This window comes from Abramis brama, assembly GCF_963993115.1.
Source record: "Abramis brama genome assembly, chromosome: 9".
Classification (NCBI taxonomy): Eukaryota; Metazoa; Chordata; class Actinopteri; order Cypriniformes; family Leuciscidae; genus Abramis; species Abramis brama.
In genome coordinates this window covers 3,497,396-3,514,420 of record NC_139971.1, presented here as the reverse complement: position 1 = coordinate 3,514,420, position 17,025 = coordinate 3,497,396, and the positions used below count along the sequence as shown (strand labels likewise).

At 44.1% G+C, this 17,025-nt stretch overlaps 1 protein-coding gene and 1 long non-coding RNA gene across 2 annotated transcripts in view; one reads left to right on the top strand and one right to left on the bottom strand.

Moving 5' to 3' along the window:
• kcnj5 (potassium inwardly rectifying channel subfamily J member 5) overlaps nucleotides 1-15,013 on the top strand; it is a gene marked incomplete at its 3' end in the record, with an annotated part of 28,788 nt that extends 13,775 nt beyond the window's left edge. The window contains exons 3-4 of the mRNA XM_084124020.1: nucleotides 1,238-2,114; nucleotides 14,670-15,013. Coding sequence (XP_083980146.1) covers nucleotides 1,238-2,114; nucleotides 14,670-15,013 — 1,221 coding nt within the window. The remainder of the gene's footprint in view (nucleotides 1-1,237; nucleotides 2,115-14,669) is intronic.
• Nucleotides 1,391-16,529, bottom strand: LOC311089373. Its single transcript, XR_014607678.1, has 3 exons — nucleotides 15,774-16,529; nucleotides 14,677-15,527; nucleotides 1,391-2,121 (listed from the first exon to the last, which is right to left on the bottom strand). It is a non-coding gene; the product is annotated as an uncharacterized lncRNA (long non-coding RNA).
• Nucleotides 16,530-17,025: the final 496 nt, after the last annotated feature.

Genomic DNA, 17,025 nt, shown 5'->3' with positions numbered 1-17,025 from the left:
GTATGTTGTGTGAATATTGTACATGTTATGAATTTAAATAATTGGTCTAAGTGTATTTAATATGTAATAATTAATGCATATTTTTATATTAATCCTATAATTTATATCATTAATGCATATTTCATTTATGACTTGAATACTGGATGTAATATCTATCTTGATGTACAAAGTTGGAGGCACACCAAATACTGAAAATTGGCACTTCTTGTAGATATTTATTTTGCGATGTTTACAAAAAGTGTCTGTTTTATTTATTTTTTTATTTTTTTGCCCAAGATCTGGCTTTGTTTTACAGAAAATTGAGGGACGCAGGTGTGTGTGCAGCATGAGGTCTCTGTTTGTGCCAGTTTTTTTCATAAGCATTTTAAGGCTTGCCTATAATTGGCTGCCACCACCTTAACATGATACCACGTTTCAATTAACAACCAAGTACAATCTTCCACAAATGGAGAGACAATGTGCCAAAGCGTCCTTGTCTCATGTGGAGGACACTGTACTGTTGAATTGGGGGGGGGGGGGGGCAAGGATTCTTATCCGGGCTTGCCAGTGTCCCATAGGGAAGAGGAAGGTAATGTGGGAAGTGTCCCATTGAGCTGTCGTAGAACAAAAAAAAAAAAAAAAAAAAAAAAAAAAGGACTGGGGCCAAGGATAAAGAACGAAAGAGAGTCATGGGGATAAAAAGAGCAGCAATAGTAAAAAAAGAAAAAGACACCAGTGCTTTTACAATGCTGCAGTAATCTGCATGTGCTGTGTGTGCCGAGCGTACTGTGAAAATGCCATGACAGTAGCAAAGATCAGAGCACTTACGTTGTTAGGAAGGAACAGCGGGAACGTACCTCTGCTTGATGTTGGCAACTATGTGATCCACGGCTGTCATTGCCTGGCTTATAGCAGCCAAGTGAAGAGATAGGACTGAGGCATATGGGAGCTGTTGACCTGGCATGCAAAATATGCTATATGATTCTGGTGGGACTAGATTGCAACACCATGTGTTGGAGGCATCACATCCTGCATGTATTATTCCTCAACAAACCAACGGTCTCCCTAGAACTCCCTTACAGTGATGCTTAATATAGGTTTACAGGTTCAGACTTGCTGATATTGTAGCCCGTTTTATCATCATCATCATTATTTTGAATCAGTTCCTTACTCTGGAAGGAAAAGCTCAGCAAAGATTTCTATGTCACATTGATCCTGTTACCCAAGAATGAATTTGTTACTTTTCTCTCTCTTGCAGCAGGTGAAGAAACTCCCCAAGCACCTGAGGGAATCACAAATCCCTACGGATCGCACCCACCTCATCTCAGATCCTGTTAAGAAACCCCGCCAGCGCTACGTACAGAAAGACGGCAAGTGCAATGTCCATCATGGAAACGTTCAAGAGACATATCGCTATCTCAGCGACCTCTTCACAACACTGGTCGACTTACGTTGGCGCCTCAGTTTCTTTATTTTCACCTTGGTCTATGTGGTCAACTGGCTCTTCTTTGGGTTTTTGTGGTGGCTTATTGCGCTCATACGAGGAGATCTCCTACACGGCGATGAGGAGGGCTGGACCCCATGTGTGGAAAACCTCAACAGCTTTGTCTCGGCTTTCCTCTTTTCCATTGAAACTGAGACCACCATTGGCTACGGCTACCGTGTCATCACGGAGAAGTGCCCAGAAGGGATCATACTTCTACTGATACAGGCCATCTTGGGGTCCATTGTCAACGCCATGATGGTGGGCTGCATGTTCGTAAAGATCTCGCAACCCAAGAACCGAGCAGAGACGCTGATGTTCTCCCACAAGGCCGTGATATCTGTGAGGGACAACAAGATGTGCCTGATGTTTAGAGTGGGTGACCTGAGGAATTCCCACATTGTGGAAGCATCAATCCGTGCCAAACTCATTCGTTCGCAGCAGACCAAGGAGGGAGAGTTCATTCCGCTCAACCAGACGGATATCAACATTGGCTTTGACACAGGAGACGATCGCCTCTTCCTGGTGTCGCCTCTCATTATCTCACACGAGATCAATGAGAAGAGTCCTTTCTGGGAGATGTCCCGGGCACAGATAGAAAAGGAAGAGTTTGAGATTGTCGTCATCTTGGAGGGCATGGTCGAAGCTACAGGTATGTTCTACTTGACACCAAGCAATTCAGCTCTTGACCTGTAAGTGTCACAGTCTCCATGAGTGAGAAATGACATAAATAAAGCTTTACATTAACCCTCTATACTATCAGTCATTTGGAATGGCTTCAAGGAGCAAGTTGTGCATTAACTGCCAAGCTCTGTAGAGCAGTTGACCTCAATGAATTTTCCATTATTTTTTTTGTGGTAAGCGAGAAACTTAAAGGTCAGTCATTTAAATATACAAAACTGCTCCGGCATTATTCATTTGCTGACAGTGCTGAGTCATCCCTTCCATAAGCATGCTGACTACACGAAATAACATTCAAAAACTGACAAGAAGATAAATGTTTTGATATTGATGCTGTATTTCCTACACATGAGATGGGTTGGATCTGAGAACCTCTTGTGGTCTGGCTTGCCATGTCCTTGCAAACCTGTCCAGGCTGGAGTTGTGGAAAGAGGTGAAAGGTGATGAAAGTACTCCGGGTATGTTCCACTCTGCTGGAGGGGATCCTTTGGAAAGCTTATTGGAGCAAAAAAAGTTTCTTTTTCCACTCTTCATTTTAATTAACATTGTTCCAGTTCTTAGGTCAGTGAAACTCAATAACAGTCAGGCAGTTCAATGAGAAAACTGCTTTTAAAATGTCTTTGAGAGCACAGTATTATACCTTAAGACATCAGTAGGCTACACTCAGACTGCAGGCGAAAGTGGCCCAAATCCGATTTTGTTGCACAGATCAGATTTTTTTTTTTTATAACGGTGAGAACAGCGCAACCCTTGTGGAATATGATCTTTTCGATTCTGATTTGGGCCACTTCTATATGTGGTCCTACAGCATGATCTCATGAAATGCGCTCTCTATAGCACGCATTGTATTTATCATGCAATTTATACGCAAAAATTAGTTTTTATGTGCATGATAAGCAGTTTTCCTGTGCATATGAAACGCACTTTATGGCGTGTAATACGCACATACCCCACACCATTAATCCTACCCAAGGGGTTTACAGTGCATATATGCACGTAAAAAAAGAATTACGTTAAAAAAAAACTTTGCATATAAATTGCACGATAAATACAATGCGTGCTATAGAGACACATTTCATGAGATCGGGTTGGGTCCTAAATCAGATGTAGGTCGGATGTTTTGCAATGCGACCTCGGTCTGAACAGTCATATCGGAATTCATGCGACTTTTACGTCACTCTAGATCGACATTCGTCACAATTCTGTGCTGATGGGATGGTGAGCTGTTATACTCATCATCGCCTGCGTCCTCCTCATCGCCTGTGCACAAATTTGCTGGCTTCTGTGGCACATCACCTATATATAAATAAACACGTAAATGCTGACTTCAGTTACCTCTGTTTTTACTTCCGTATGACAGTGTGCTGCGTGCCGTTATCGTTCTTGTGTGCATGCGGGTCAGTTCAGGACCATAACCAATTAAAGCAACATTAAAGAACTTTTCCTCTTCGGTCCCCCTACAGGTTGCAAGCGGAATTGTCCATTACCGCTGTCGTAAAAATAATTTCAAAAGCAAGCAAGTTACCAGTAAACAAGTTCACCAAGCTCCCGCGATCTCATTCCACATCACTGAATCCATTGAATTTTCTTCATATGGTGTCGCTTCTGAATAACTGCCAACTAGAGCGCCCTCTCGCGGCTGTAGACGGTAATGTTTTCTCTTGGTTCATCTCAGTCTGAATTAATTTTGATATATAAGTCGCACCTGAATATAAGTCGCAGGACCAGCCAAACTATGAAAAAAAGTGCGACTTATAGTCCGGAAAATACGGTATTAATAATGCTATTAATGGGGAGGAACTGTAGCAGTCCTGAGACAGTTTGTTCAGTTTTCAGGGCCATCTAATTTTTAGTCCATTACTTAAAAAATGTGTCATAGTCTGCTTAACGCAATCAATGTAATATTATTTAGGAACAGTCTTTACTAGGTTAAGCATTACCAGTTTAATACCTAGGCTTTAGCAGCAAACATATGCAATCTGAATATATGAAAGTGGATGGATTTATCTAGAGATCTCTTCTCAACTACTTCGTTAACCTTGCAGAACACTGTGTGCAAGAAGATTTCTTTATTCTTGGAGCTGTTTGGGGAATAAAGAGGCCTGTATTGTCTAATTGCAGATTCATTCCCAGGCTGAAACATTTCCCATGGTTTATCAGATATATCAGGTGAATGTTTGCAATTCAAATTACTTATTGGGCCTTTGTCCAAAAAGAACTTACACTGCTAATCTAAATCCAATTCATTATACATGCTTCCCCGTGAAGGCATCCAATTTTTTTTGCTTGTTTTGCAGTGAATACCAATGAGGATTCAGCAAAGAAAAGGTGAAAAGCAATGTATGATTTCATGCATTCATAATGCAAAAATTTGCAAGTTTGGAGGTTTTTATACCACAAACATGCAATTCTTATTGATTGATTTATCCAAGGATCTAATGGGGAGAATTTAATCTTACACTAACCTTGCTGTGGGCCCTAGACGCCATATGACATATCAGCAGTCTCCTCAACCTTCCTGTCACTTTGAAATGTTTTCCACTTTCCCCTGTAGAGATGTGCCTACGTAAGCGCATGTCAATAGCCATGTGCCATGATGCCTTTGATCTACTGAAGCAGGGGCGTAATTTGTGGGGGGGTTGGGGGGGAGATAACCCCCCCAATATTTAAATCTATGCATTACAACCCCCCCAATATTTATACCATGATCACATGAAAAATATGCAGACCCAAGCTTCAACCCCCCCAATGTTCAAACCAAATCTACGCCCTTGTACTGAAGTATGTGTAAATTACGCCTTTGACAGATCACCAGGTATAGATCAGGGTGCTGTTGGCCAGGATAAGCCTATACAAATAGGCTCGCTGACCAGATCGAAGTCATTGCTAATGAGGGATGATGGCTTCCTTTAGATGTGCAGTACAGAGAGCTAATGACCTGGTGAGTGTAATAAGGTCACAAACAACCAGGTGTCTGATTTGTCAAATTTAGCAATGCTTTAATTCAGCCCTGGCATGTGTCAGAGATGATGGATAGCCGCTTTGGTCTAGTCTATTATTTTTCCAGTAGTGAGGGTCAGGAGTTCTATAGTGAGTCTCTCGAGTGCTGCTTGCAATTTGCATGAACGTGACAAGACTGTAATGATGGTTAGTCAGATGTAATTTGCATCATATAATTGTTGCTTCATAAGCATTTTCATTTTAGAAATGTGCTTGATCCTGAACGATACAATCGGGAACAACAGCTTTTCCCTGATGAAAGATTCATCACACTGCAGAACAAGACATGCAAACATATTTGAGACACTCTGTTCCAAAAGCTATTGTGAGCCGACATAGGCAGCAGTTTAAAGGATTAGTTCATTTCAGAATAAAAATTTCCTGATGATTTACTCACCCCCATGTCATCCAAGATGTTCATGTCTTTCATTCTTCATTCGAAAAGAAATTAAGGTTCCCTTTCAAGGGAACTCGCGTTGCGTCGAGTTTGACGCTATGGGAACGCTTTGCGTGATGACGTCTTGAAGCACATGTAAAATCAGTCCAATGGTGTGGCGGAACGTCAGAGGCGGGTGACGTCACGTACCAGGAAGCTATAAAAACCGGCCCGAAACAGAAAACGAAAGCTTTCTGAGTCTTCAGTTGCGCTCTGTGTGAAATCTGTCTGTATATTTGGTGTTGTCTGTCTATATCATATATATATATATTCAGTATGGCGAGCGAGCAGCAGTTTAGAGTGTGTGTCCATCCCTGCCCGCGTTATTTAACGGGAGGTGACACACACACTCTTTGTGTTGTTTGTTTGGGAGAGGAGCATGCCCAGTCAGCACTCGAGGGTGGTGACTGTGTGCATTGCTGTGCGCTTCCATTGCGTACGCTCCGATCCCGCTTGGCTCGGTTCAATCCCGACCACGCTCCCCAGGGCTCGGGTCCCGCCGCTGCCGAGGCACGGCGTCGATCTCAGACCTGGGGTTCACAGATGGATTTATCAGTGGATGTTGAGACGGGCTCTGCCTTATCTCAGCATCCGTCTGATAGATCCAGTGCCTCTTATCAGGGTGTGGAAGCACGCGCTGCGGTTTCTTCCCCCCCGATAGAGGTACCAGTACTGCAACTATCCAGCTCTGAGGAGTTGGATGTTGTGAGTATTGTAGCTGAGTCTGAGGATTCGCCACCTCAGTCTCATGCGTTTGAGGAACTGCTCGATGTCATTACTAGAGCTGTTGACAGACTGTCTATTGAGTGGCCAGAAGATAGGCAGGACGTTCGTTCGAAAAGTAAGCTCGACGAACGCTTCCTGCCATCTCGTGCGCAGCCCCAGCGCAGGAGCCTGCCGTTTTTCCCCGATCTCCACACCGAGGTGTCGAGATCGTGGGCGAAACCAGTGTCATATCGAGTGTATACTGCACAAACATCACACTATTCATCCATTCACAATTATAAAGAGCATGGTTATGGGGAGATGCCGAAGGTGGAAGAGACGCTCGCGAGCTATCTCTCTCCAGCAACGGCATTTTCTCTGAAGGCTCCTGCACTTCCATCCAAGCCAGTAAAAGTTACTTCTTCCCTGGTTCATAAAGCTTATGCCGCCGCCGGTCAAGCTGCAGCGTGTTTACATACAATGTCCATAATGCAGGCTTACCAGGCTGAGTTATTGGGTGATTTTGAGGAGGGCGGGGGTATTAGTGCTGATACGGTGTCTGAACTGCGTAGAGCCACGGATTTGTCTCTCAGGGCCACCAAGGAGACGGCTAAATCCATCGGCCGCTCTATGGCAGCCCTGGTGGCCACTGAGAGGCATCTGTGGCTTAACTTAAGTGACATAAAGGACAAAGAAAAACATGTTCTTTTAGATGCACCAGTATCTACGCAAGGGTTATTTGGAGACGCAGTTAATAGTGCTGTAGCGAAGTCACAAGAAGCTTCAAAACAGGCAGCTGCACTTCAGAAACTTCTCCCCCGCCGTTCTTTCTATGAGGCTGCTGAGCGGGAGCAGCCTCACTCCTCTAAAAAGAGCGTTGTGCACCGCGCCACTCAGAAACAGAGCGTTTCCTCCCGTGCTCCCCCACAAAAATCTCGGGGACACGGAGGGCGCTCTCAAACCCAGCAGTCTTCGAGGGGTAAAACGGATCTGCGGACCGTTATTACCGCCAAGAAGGCTGCTGGGAAAAAGTCCTGATGTCTGAGGGCTCAGGACAAATGAGGGTAGTCCCCCCGAAGCAGAGCGGTTAACACCTCTTTTCACGGTGCCCGTCTCTCTTCGGTGCCCTCAGGGGACCGTTCTGCCAACCCTGCCGCCTCCGGCGTTACAGGGCGCAGCGGTCTCCGGCGAGCACATATCTCAAGGTCCACCCGGAAACGTAGTGGCCTCGGGATGCCCGCCCCCTCTGAGGAGGGTGCTAGAGCAGTCTGTTTGGTCGTTCCCTGCTGGTGCGCCGTTACAGGGCGACGAACCGACTGCTCAACAGCAGGAGAAAAATACGGTGCCGTCTCTCTTCGGTGCCCTCAGGGGACCGTTCTGCCAACCCTGCCGCCTCCGGTGTTACAGGGCGCAGCGGTCTCCGGCGAGCACATATCTCAAGGTCCACCCGGAAACGTAGTGGCCTCGGGATGCCCGCCCCCTCTGAGGAGGGTGCTAGAGCAGTCTGTTTGGTCGTTCCCTGCCGGTGCGCCGTTACAGGGCGACGAACCGACTACTCAACAGCAACAAAATCCAGAAACCAGTCTCGAGAGACTGGTACCTCTAGTAGAATCTTTGACAGCGTGGAAGCTACTGTCAAATGTTTCTCGTTGGGTCCTGCAGACCGTGGAAAAAGGGTATTAGATACAATTCTAGTAACGCCCACCGCGGTTTATGGGGGTCCTGCCCACAATGGTGGGCCCCGAGCAGGTTCTGGTTATGGAACAGGAAGTAAACACTCTGTTAGAGAAAGGGGCCATAGAATATGTACCTCCCTCCAACAGGGAAACCGGGTTTTACAGCCGGTACTTCATAGTTCCAAAGTAGGACGGGGGATTGCGTCCCATTTTAGGTCTTCGAGTTGTCATGCAGCTCAAGTTCGAAATGTTAACATTGAGACAATCGTGCCACAGATTAGTCCGAGGACTGGTTTGTCACGATAGACCTCAAGGACGCATATTTCCATCCGTCCGTGTCATTGGAAGTTCCTGAGGTTTGCTTTCGGGGGCAAAGCATACCAATATCGAGTTCTTCCATTCGGCCTGGCTTTATCACCCCGCACTTTCACCAAATGCGTGGATGCAGCTCTGGCGCCTCTGCGCCTCCGGGGTATTCGCATCACGAACTACATCGACGATTGGTTGATTTTAGCTCAGTCGCATTAGATGGCGGTTCAACATCGAGATGTTGTTCTCGCCCATATGAAAGAGTTGGGGTTACGGCTGAACGCCAAGAAGAGTGTGCTTCTCTATTTTAGAGGACCACTTTTTTAGGCGTGGTTTGGGCCTGTCATCGCCACGCTTCGATCCTGGCAGCTGTGAGAAGTGTAAAGCTAGGCCAGCTACTCACTGTCAAACAGTTCCAGAGACTGTTGGGTCTCATGGCAGCAGCTTCCAACGGGATACCTTTTGGACTGCTGCACATGAGGCCCCTGCAGTGGTGGCTCAGGACCAGAGGGTTTTTCCCCGAGGGGCAACCCATTTCGCACAATCAAGGTCACGCGGTGATGCCTACGTGCCTTGGTTATGTGGAAGAAACCTTGGTTCCTGTCCCAGGGCCCAGTGCTGGGAGCTCCTTGTCGTCGCAAACTGCTAACGACGGATGCTTCCCTCACGGGTTGGGGAGCGATCCTGTGGGTCGCTCATCTCAAGGTCTGTGGGAAGACCATCATCGTTCCTGGCATTCTATAGCCTAGAGATGTTAGCTGTCTTCCGGGCTCTGAGGAGCTTTATCACAGGTCTCAGGGGACACCATGTGTAGTACATACGGACAACATGTCGGTAGTCGCCTATATCAAGGGGGGTTTGCGCTGGCACGCCATATCCTCTTGTGGTCCCAGGGGAAGTTGCTGTCACTCAAGGCAGCCTACATCCCCGGGGTCCAGAATATAGGAGCAGACACTCTGTCGAGACAGGGGCCGAGGCCCGGGGAATGGTGGCTCCACCCCCGAGGTGGTGGAGCTGATATGGAAATTATAAGTGGGTCTGTTTGCGTCTCGAGAGACGTCCACTTTGGTTCTCCCTCACGCATCCAGCTCCTTTGGACTGGATGCTATGGTGCAGACGTGGCCGAGGCTACGTCTGTACGCTTTTCCCCCAGTTGCTCTGCTCCCAGGAGTTCTGGAGAGAGTTCGCAGGGACCGGGTTTGCCTGCTTCTTATAGCCCCGCGCTGGCCGGGCAGAGTATGGTTTCCCGATCTTGTGTCGCTCCTCGACGGGCCTCCTCTGGAGCTACCCGTCAGGAGGGACCTTCTGTCCCAGGCGGAGGGCTCGATATTTCACCCCCGCCCAGAACTGTGGAACCTGTGGGCTTGGCCTCTGAGGGGGCCCAGCTCATAGAGTCAGGTCTCTCAACTGAGGTTGTTGAGACCATTCTACAGTCCAGAGCTCCCTCCACGAGGAAACTTTATGCCCTGAACTGGAGAGTATTCACCTCTTCATGTAGTGACCGTCGGTTGGATCCAGTCAACTGCCCAATTGGTACAGTTCTGGAGTTCCTGCAGGACTGGTTCACTGCAGGTCTGACCCCTCCACCTTAAAGGTTTATGTGGCGGCCATAGGTGCTTACCACATTCCTTTGAGTGGAATGTCTGTGGGGAAAGACCCCTTTGGTATCTCGTTTCCCTCGTGGCACTTGGAGGTCCTCCTCCCTTTCGAAATCGGACCAGGAGGCTAATAATTTGCTTTGCCCTGTTCGGGCGTTAGACGCGTATGTCCACAGAGCTGCCCTGTGGCGTAAAAGTGACATTTGCTCCCCTAATAAGGGAGGTCCAGTGTCTAAGCAAAGGATGAGCAGTGGGTGGTTGAGACTATCTCACTTGCTTATGAGGCGGCTGGACAGCCTTCTCCTTTGGCTGTCCGGTCGCACTCTACGAGGAGTATGGCGGCCTCTAAGGCCCTTATATCAGGAGTTTCATTACAGGACGTTTGTGATGCGGCAGGCTGGTCCTCACCGCACACTTTCGTCAGGTTCTACTCTCTGGATCTAGACTCTGCTCCAGGGTCTCATGTTTTGTCTTCCTAGTGCTGCTCACCAGATTTCACACAGGACAGACATTTGTAGCTATGGAGGCGTTGGTATAGACGTTCCCATAGCGTCAAACTCGACGCAACGCGAGTTCCCTTGAAAGGGAACGCCTCGGTTACGACTGTAACCTCGGTTCCCTGAAGAGGGAACGAGCGTTGCGTCACCTTGCCATATCTCCTTCATGCCTGTCAACACGACTTCAGACTTTACGAAGCTTTCGTTTTCTGTTTCGGGCCGGTTTTTATAGCTTCCTGGTACGTGACGTCACCCGCCTCTGACGTTCCGCCACACCATTGGACTGATTTTACATGTGCTTCAAGACGTCATCACGCAAAGCGTTCCCATAGCGTCAAACTCGACGCAACGCTCGTTCCCTCTTCAGGGAACCGAGGTTACAGTCGTAACCGAGGCGTTTTTGAGTAAAACATTCCAGGATTTTTGTCCATATAGTGGACTTGAAGGTCCAAATTGCAGTTTCAACGCAGCTTCAAAGTCTCTACACGATCCCAGCTGAGGAATAAGGGTTTTATCTAGCCAAACCATCACTCACTTTCTAAAAAAAATAAACATTTATATATGTTTTAACCACAAATGCTGTTCTTGCACGTCCACAACCTGACGGAATTTTCTCCTCCAACTTCAAAATCGTCTGTCATCGTTTTACCTTTTATGTATTCTTTTATTTTGTAAAGGGCGTTTGACTTGGTCTTTGCACGTTCTCTTTGTAAAAACTAGGTCTGTACTTCCGCTTATGTCACACTTGACCTTTCAACGTGATTACATAATGTGTGGCTCATCACAGCTAGTGCAAGACGAGCATTTGTGGCTCAAAAGTATATAAATGTGTGTGTTTTTGATGGTTTGTCTAGATAAGACCCTTACTCCTCGGCTGGGATCGTGTCGAGACTTTGAAGCTGCACTGAAACTCACATTTGGACCTTCAACCAGTTGGTTCCCATTGAAGTCCACTATATGTAGAAAAATCCTGAAATGTTTTCCTCAAAAACCTTAATTTATTTTCGACTGAAGAAAGAAAGACATAATCATCTTGGATGACGTGGGGGTGAGTAAATTATCAGGAAATTTTAATTCTGAAGTAATCCTTTAAAGCTTCATTTGCAACATTTTGATTATGCTACCTCTTAAGATGTCTTCTTTTAGAAGCATTGCATACGTTATTTGCTGAGAAGAAAAAAGCATTGCTATGAAATGTTAATTATATAAACAATTCTTCAGAAAAATAGTTCAAACTGACTGTTCTACCACATGTGCTTGCTATGATATTTTAGAAACATTAAGCCAAACTCTTTTCAAATAAATGCGCTCTGGTGCACTTCATGTGAGGAGCGCTATGTATTAGTACTTGATGCCTACATAGGGCATTTAAAATTGGTCATTGGTATTGCTTCTGAACTGGCTATTATGCAGTACAATTAACACTGAAAGTTTAGAAGCAGATCACAGATGTCTAACAATATGGATTTAAAATCAATCGGGTTTATTACCTATTAGAGAAAAATAACCTGCCATTGAATGCTTGTCTTCTCATCAGCATAATAAATGCCTAAAACACAGCAGCCCATTGAGTGCTCATAACCAGCCAGCATCTACTAAATATGTCCGATGGCATTAAGATATAGGCCTCTCTGAGTTTTAAGTAGAGCCCATTAACTTTCCATTCATTTTGCTATTAATGAGTCTCAAAACCACAGAAAAAAAAATTGCTTTGAATTAATGTTCTATAACTAATATAGATTTTTAAAGGCTGACTTTATGAGGTGTTGTGTTGATTAAGGGAGGAACTGCGGAGGCATTTTAAAGGTTATTGATGTGTGCTTGAACAGTTTACATTTTAACGCTGACTATTAGTGCTGGATTTTCATTTAAAGCTCAGACAAACCTGTGGAGAATTCTGGCGTCCTCTGAAGGCGGTGATTTTCACTTCTCATGTCTTTGCCACTCATGAACAATAAGATAAGTGAATACAGATTTGTTTAATTACCCAGGTGAGTTACATTTCTTTTAGTAGTGTACTAATCCAAGCACACAGAGAAGAATAATTATAATATAATTCAAATAGTATGTTAAAGTGAAATGATGAAAATGGCAAAGACAACAGCAGCTCCTATATTGGTGCTTCTTATCAGAAGAGAAATGATAGTACTCATATGTGTCAGTAGCTTTCAGTGTCACCGTTGTTCTCCACAAATAGGCATAGGAACTCCTGGCCTTGAGGTGCTGTGCCCTTATTTATAGATTTGAAAAGCATCTTCGTGCATGAAACCGGCCTTTGCTAGGTTACTGAGATCAACACAGCCTCTCCATGTCTTTCTCATTCACTCAAACACACACACACACACACACACATACGCAGAGAAAAAGAGAGTCAACTACAATGCTAAATGAGTTACACCCACTCCCACACACTCTTGCTGCTCTAAAACATGTGAAGTAAAAGCAGGGGGAGTCAGAGACTCTCAGAGCGTTACGTTCATTTACGTTTCAATCAATGCAACATTGTAGATCAGTGGTTTTCAATTGGTTTTGCTTCAGGAGCCAGATTTTACATCAAGTGGAGACCCAACACAGTACTAAGTTTGTTTATACAAAAGTAGGTAAAAATTTACTTGTAGAACTTAGAGATGAATTTGCACCAATCTTTTAAAAGTACCTTTTTATTTTTTTTTACCAATGCATGATTATATTATTAATTGCTGATTTCTTTTTTGCAGTTAGCATTCAGTGATCTTTTCAGAACGGGCCTGCAACCCATCTTGGGGTTTTGACGCACCAGTTGAGAACCACTGACGCAGATTGTGACACTGTTGGCTTTATATGCTGGTGTGCTTTAATTCTCTATAATCTGTAATTACAGTTTTATCTATGATATGTGACATCACTGAGTATTATACCTGTAATCATGAGGTTTTAGTCTATTATTCTTAATGTTTTGCAAAAACATAAATGCAGTGATTAACAACTTGGACTTTTTCCGTAATTACAGGTCTACACTAAAAGTACTGCATGATTTTGAGTTTCTGATCCCATTAAGGCAAAACATAAATTGCTGAGGTGATGCAAGACATGCATACAAATTTAGGGAATTTCCTTTTATCCTCTAGCTGTTTTAGAGGGTGTGTATGAGGTCACGTGAAAGAATAATGATCATCTTGAGGTTTTGTTTTTTGTGTTTTGCATCCTGTCTTCTGTGTATGAAAAATGGACGTGATGGATATGGAAGTGGGAAGCACACAGCACATTAACTCAGGTTAATGTCAATTTAGCGATATGGGCCAACAATTCTGTTTCAAGCTGTTTTCAAATAACCGTAACTGAAGACACACACTGCACCAAATAGTAAATGAAATATGCCGTTTGATCACTGTAATGCCTTCGGCTTCCAGCTCATGCTACATTATTTCACACCCAAAACCTTTCAGGAAAGGAAATGTACAACAATCCGCTTTACAAGTAAACTCCACTTCCCTTGGGCACAAACCCACAATTGGTGACGAGTCTGAGAACTCCTGTGCAAAATTACTCACTCATTTACTATACGTGTATTGAATTACGTTTTATTTTGCAGTGGAATGTCATTCTTTTTTTGCTTGTTATACAAGAATTAATAAATTTGAACAAAAACAAAAGTCTAATAATTAACAATCCAATTCCCCTGTTCAATTTTGCTGCTTTTTATTTGCATTTTCAGAAACCATGCAGCAAAGTTTCAATTATATTCCAGGATGCGTGGTAATAAAAATAAAGTTAACATAATAACACACATCCTGAAATATAATTGAGATTAATTTGATTTAATTATTCTTACCACCATTTCCTGTTGCCCAGAAGACAACATAAAGCAAGTGAAAACTGGCACATCTTACCCCCATGCCAATACGTTGATGGAATTCGATTCGATTTTATTACAGAAAGAAGAGAACATTGTGTCATTGAAATAAAAAACGATTGAAAGACAGAAAATAAAAGCAATGTTGTGATGTGACAGACGTTACGGACCTTCTGAGCTCTATTCTTTTCTTGGCTCTAAAATGGGAACGTGATGTGAAATGCAGCTCACAAACTGATACGGCCCATATCTCACCGCAAAAGCTTGTAACTCCACTATCATCTGGCCGGTACAGCTACTGTAAACATTGAGAGCCTGTCTCATAAATAATTGATTTCTCTCCCTCTCTCCCCTTTTTCTTTCCTCTGTGCGTGTGTGTGTGTGTATACATAACCATGCGCACGTGTTCATGTGTCTCTGTATGTACCTGCATGTGTGCGTGTCTGCGCCCATATTTCCCTCCATGTATCCAGGCATGACGTGCCAGGCGCGCAGCTCCTACCTGGACTCGGAAGTGCTGTGGGGCTACCGCTTCACCCCGGTGCTTTCCCTGGAAAAGGGCTTCTACGAAGTCGACTACAACAACTTTCACGACATATACGAGACCAACACCCCCACCTGTAGCGCTAAAGAACTGTCCGCTCGATTAAAAGAGAGCCCACTCCTCCCTCACCTGCCTCTCCTCAGCCCCGACCTCAGGCAACACACGCCAGACCCCTTCTCCACCCAAACCTCACGGGACGACACGGAGAAGGACGCCGAGAAGCCGGCGGAGACAAACAATGGCTCCGCCAACCGTTTAGAGGAGAACCCTTGAGGGAAACCCTTCTCTGAACAGACTCAAGGACTTTGTAGTGACTGGCAAGCTTCTTTCCCCTTGCATGGAGAGATATCCTTGCAGAATCCATGCAATACGACCCTCTAGAGAGCCGAGCTGATGTGTAGATCAAGGTTAGACGCACAAACAGATGAGAATCCGTATATTTATACCGCACACGTTATTGACGCCTACACATACTCTATTTTAGCTTTATAAACTTTGTCGTGCAGATTTTCATGGTATCGATCAACGCCCTGTACCTCAAGGACGAAATAGTAGCCATATATTGTACACATCAGTCCCACCGCAAATGAACGACCCGGAGGTCAAACCTCTTAATCGAACCGTAACAGAAAAGCAGCTTTAATAGAATCCCGATGCAAAGACTCTTACGAGAAATATGAAGCCAAACGCAACGCTTGTGTATTTAACCACGGCGAAGGCCCGCGGTGTCGGTTTCTTTAAGCTATTCTATTGTATGTTTTATCTGCATTATAATGATCAGTTTCCCCTGAAGGCCCGTTCACACCAAGACAAATAACTATGATGATAACTATATTAGCATCCACGCATGTTCTGTTTATTATAAGCGCACATGCAGTTATGTAGTTTGCTGCTTTAAAAGCGTGAGCTCTCTAAACTCAAGTGGATTCTGATTGGCTGTCGATGATTTCATCATTCATTACCTGAAAAAAAATATATATTGGTTATTTTTATAATAGTTTTATAATAGTTATCGTCTTTGGTGTGAACGGGCCTTGACTCTCATTGAAGTGCATTATTGCATGTGTTTCGGCTTGAATTTGAGACAATTTGAAGGCTGGAAAATGTTTGCTGGTGCACCAGACATAAGCACAACCGCTGCAGTGGCAGACGCACAGTATGTAAACCTGCAGTACACTAAAATAACGGCGAAGAATGGAAAAATTGCACATGCATTGTCTCTGTGAAAGATTGGTTGACCTGCTGAGTTCAGTCTTGCCCTGTCCGCACTCATATTTTGTCTCTATCACATTTGATTTGTGTGCAAGTTTGAGGCCACGCGCGTGAGACTGTCAGTCCTATTTCCAAGCGGTCCGAAGAACTGCTTTAAAGCATGAACCCTAACGCAAGTTCTATACACTTTCTGAACAGGGTATTTTCTATAAGGCATGCAGACTTCAAAAACACAAATGCTTTCTACAAAAACTGTACAACTAAATTATGGATGAAGGTGAGAGGAAAGAGACTTTAAAGAAGACTTCACCCCCTGCTGAGAGTTTATCTGCAGTTTAGAGGGATCTCACCAATGACAAGTCATTTTCACTGAATAAAATTATATGCAGGCAATTTACATAAATAAAATGAATAAAGAAACGTATAATTGAATACTGGTTTTGTTGTTTGTACATGGGGAATAAACTAAATTCCCCCATTGCAAGATGCAATGTGTGTGGTTACATTTGTAGGGCAGTTGATTAATGATGATGATGATTTATAGGCGAGAATATCATTGAATAAACAAGTGGCTTTGAATATATACACTTTGTTCTTCCATATCGTCGAACAGGACACACATTTAGGTTCTTTGTGCTGTTTGTTTTTATATAATTTCCCGCCTTTTGTTGCATTATCTGAATACATTTACTTGAAGGTTTCAAATGTCACGGCATTTGTGCTAACCACTTTTTTTTTCATTTATTTTTTTTATTTTTTTTATTTATTACTAACTTATTACTGCTTGCTTAGTTTCTTGTTTGTTTGTTTGTTTGTGTAATGGATTCAGGACTACACTTTTTTTTGTTTACAGCCGCAGATGCTGAGAGTTTTTCTGCTTGTTTCTGAGAAGTTTTGTTCCCTTAATTATCTTTAACAATATGCTTTGTTCTAGCCATATGTTGCGAGCCGGTGCTCCTTCTGCCCACGTACATATGCATTATTCAAAGATGAGAGGAAATTAGTTATCTGCAGAAATTGGGTCACATAAAAGTTACTTACATTTCTCTAAATGTATCGCACATCAAGTTCTG